The 3,206-nt window shown below is 40.7% G+C and overlaps 1 protein-coding gene across 1 annotated transcript; it reads right to left on the reverse strand.

Annotated features, from left to right (window-relative positions):
• Positions 1–879: 879 nt before the first annotated feature.
• Positions 880–1,872, reverse strand: LOC147700586 (olfactory receptor 1E16-like). The gene has a single exon (XM_086929137.1). It carries the CDS (start codon positions 1,870–1,872, stop codon positions 880–882), a length of 993 nt encoding a protein of 330 aa, XP_086785263.1.
• Between the last annotated feature and the right edge of the window lie 1,334 nt (positions 1,873–3,206).

Raw genomic sequence — 3,206 nt, forward strand, 5'->3', positions numbered from 1 at the left:
TGAAGAACAGTATGTAGAGGGTCCGCTCCTAGTTGCTGCAGCTCCTCGTGGTTCAATATCATGGCTAACAGGAACTATCGAAGGAACAAAACCAGGCAGGTGTATGGATGGGACAGCAGCATATTTCTTCCTGATCTCTAATCAATATTTTGCTCCCTTACTGGTACACTAAGGGGGTCAGTGGGGCACTAAATGTCCATTGGTGTGATAAAAATGGAAGGGGGAAACACTGACCCAGGGACCCACTAAAGTGATGTATTTTAAGATTTCATCTCCATGGGGGTAGAACTAGTTGACTACCCCAATAATGCCCCCAGGGGAGCTGAAATTCTAGTTGGGTGCAGTGATGAATGAGGGAAAAGCCCCCGCTGAGGTAGACCCATCCAGGTGTTCTGAAGGGTAGTAGATTTCAAATCCCCTGTGAGGCAGATCAGGTGTATCCACCATTTGCCTGGTCTCAATGGATTTGAAGCCCTCTTGCATGAGGATAACAAGTAGGTTTGATGGAAGTGTACCAAGTCAAGTTTTGCCTTTTTTGTGTAGTGAATGTTGATCTTAAATGTCACATTAAACAGTTAGTGTTTGGCTGTGGTACCTTATTTTGAGAGCATATTTCTTCTCAAACTCTCTCTGTAGCCTCCTTTTGTATTTGTTTCTTAGCTGAGGAATTGGAAGCTCCACAGGTGTGACACCACAGGCCATAAAACAAAGTCTTAGTTTAGATTGATATGTACAAATTCATTAATTATTTACTGTCATTGTTTGCCCAGATTTTTGTTGATAAGTATAGACACATTTAATTTCCACAGTACTTTACTTTTGGTGTTAATGTGTTATAAGCAAACTCTGTTTAGCCCTGGAGCATGAACGGAGGTAATACTACTTTTTGTTCTCACAGCTTAAACTATTAAATTGCTGCAGTACAGTGTTTGTCTGTCTTAGTTTCCCTTTAACTTTTTTCAAGGCACCTTTTACATCCTTGTTCCTCAAGCTGTAAAGAAATGGATTCAACATTGGAATGACGACTGTATACATTACAGCAAAGAGCTTGTCGTGCTCCAAAGAGTTCCCCGATGTTGGTTTCATGTAAACACCAAGCTCAGTTCCATAGAACAAAACCACTGCAGTCAGATGAGATGAACATGTGGAGAACAACTTTTGCCTCCCTGTTTTGGAGGGAATTTTCATGATATTTGAAATGATTAGCACATAGGAAGTTATTGTTAAGATGAAAGGGCCCAGTCCTGCTATAATACCTACTCCGAAAGTTGCGATATTTATGAAATATGTGCCTGTGCAAGATAGTTTTAGAAGAGCATTCATATCACAAAAGAAATGATTGATTTCATTGGATGCACAAAACACTAATTTTGATATCAAAACAGCATGTGCGATAGTGTCCAGAAAGCCAAGTATCCAGGATGTTACAGTCAATGAAACCATGGCTCTTGAATTCATGATAGATGCATAGCGCAGGGGGTTGCAAATTGCAAGGTACCTGTCATAGGCCATGACTGACAGTAAGTAAAACTCTGTGCTGATGAAGGAAGCCATAAAATAGAATTGAAGGATGCATGCAGAGAAATTGATGGACTTGTCAGATTTCTTCGCTTTCAGGCTGACCGCCAGCAGTTTTGGGATGGTGACCGTTGTGAAACCAATATCTAGGAAAGATAAGTTCATGAGAAAATAATACATGGGCTTTTGAAGATGTGTGTCAATGCATATTAATGTAATAATGACAAGGTTTCCCAGAAGAGTAAATAAATACATGAGTAAGAATACAATAAAAATTAGAATTTGAAGCTGAGGATTTTGTGATAATCCCAAAATTAAAAATTCACTCAAGAGAGTCCGATTCGACTTTTCCATAATTCCAGTGCTTTGTGATGCTGCTCAATGAATAAAGGGAGATCTGGGGAAAAAAGGAAACACAAGATTATGAAAAGCAAAGGATATTGTAGCTGAATTAAAAAGTATTGATCTGGATAAATTATTGGCATCTATTTATAGTGTATTAAAAAAAATAAAGACCTTTGTTCCAAGTAGTAGCCAAATGATGAGCATCAGCCCAAAGATAACAGCTGTGTTCCACCAATACCTGCCCAGGTGGAAGCCACAAATTGAGAGAGAGTGGGTGATCACCTCCTCCCAGACCATCGTGGATACTGTTTCCAGTCCTGGACCTTGTGCGAAAACTCAATGCATTCTGGATTTTGCAGTCATGTTTTGATTCCATTTTACGAATTAACATGTTGAATCAGTGATTTGTTGATTAAAACTTCGGGTCTGGCAACATTGTCCTTAATGACCTGCCGTGAGGGGGAATCAAACCTGGGTGTTGAAACTCAGACTAAAGCAAATTTATTGGTACATCGGAGTCAACCAAACTTTCTGAGTTGTGTAGAGCAACAGAGATCTCAGATGGAAATCATTAGGAAGAAATTCAACAGGGCATTAAGAAGGCAGCAAACAGAAATAAAGATGTGTCAGCTGCCACCAAAGCCAAAGTGTTGTGGCCTTCTTCTGGGGAGTAGTCGTTTAGAGACCAAGCCATGGTAACGCCTATGCATAAAGTACTGTTAGTGCAGTCAAAACCATCATGGTTACTCTCACAATTCCAAATATGCAAAAACATGATCCTAGGAAAGAGGTAGTTCCCTGTAACCAATGTGTAGAAACCTCAAAAGATGAAACCCCAAGATACTTTTGTGAAACAAGTCAAAGCTTCACTGGAGGTTCTGGTGGGTCCTGGCCAAGTAAGATTGCAAGAGAACAGGGCCATATTGATGAATGGCACACCCATCCAGTGCTTAATTTGTGGAAGAAGAGTGCTGGTGCCCAAAGCTCTGCTCGGAAGCCCGCTCCTGGCAGTATTACATATCTGCGCAGTCTTGATCCCACCGGATGCCTTTCTATTCCAGTACCAGACTCTCCCAGCACATTTATCTCACTCTTGCAGGTTTCTGTTTTCTCCCCTTGTGATGGTTACTCTGTTGTCGTTTTTCTCCACCTTTCTGTTTTGAGTGTTTATCCCTCTCTTAGTCTTGGAAAATATCTGATAAGGAACAATAAGTGCAGAGCCCCAAAAATGAGTGCCAGTGCCTCTCAACCACAACCACCAGTGAAAAGTAAGCACTGTGCATATCCCAAAATCGATTGCGTTATTTAAAGTCGTCTAGAGAGCTACCTCACATATTTTCTGG

The sequence above is a fragment of the Lissotriton vulgaris genome, chromosome 7 (assembly GCF_964263255.1).
Source record: "Lissotriton vulgaris chromosome 7, aLisVul1.2, whole genome shotgun sequence".
In the NCBI taxonomy this organism is placed as follows: Eukaryota; Metazoa; Chordata; class Amphibia; order Caudata; family Salamandridae; genus Lissotriton; species Lissotriton vulgaris.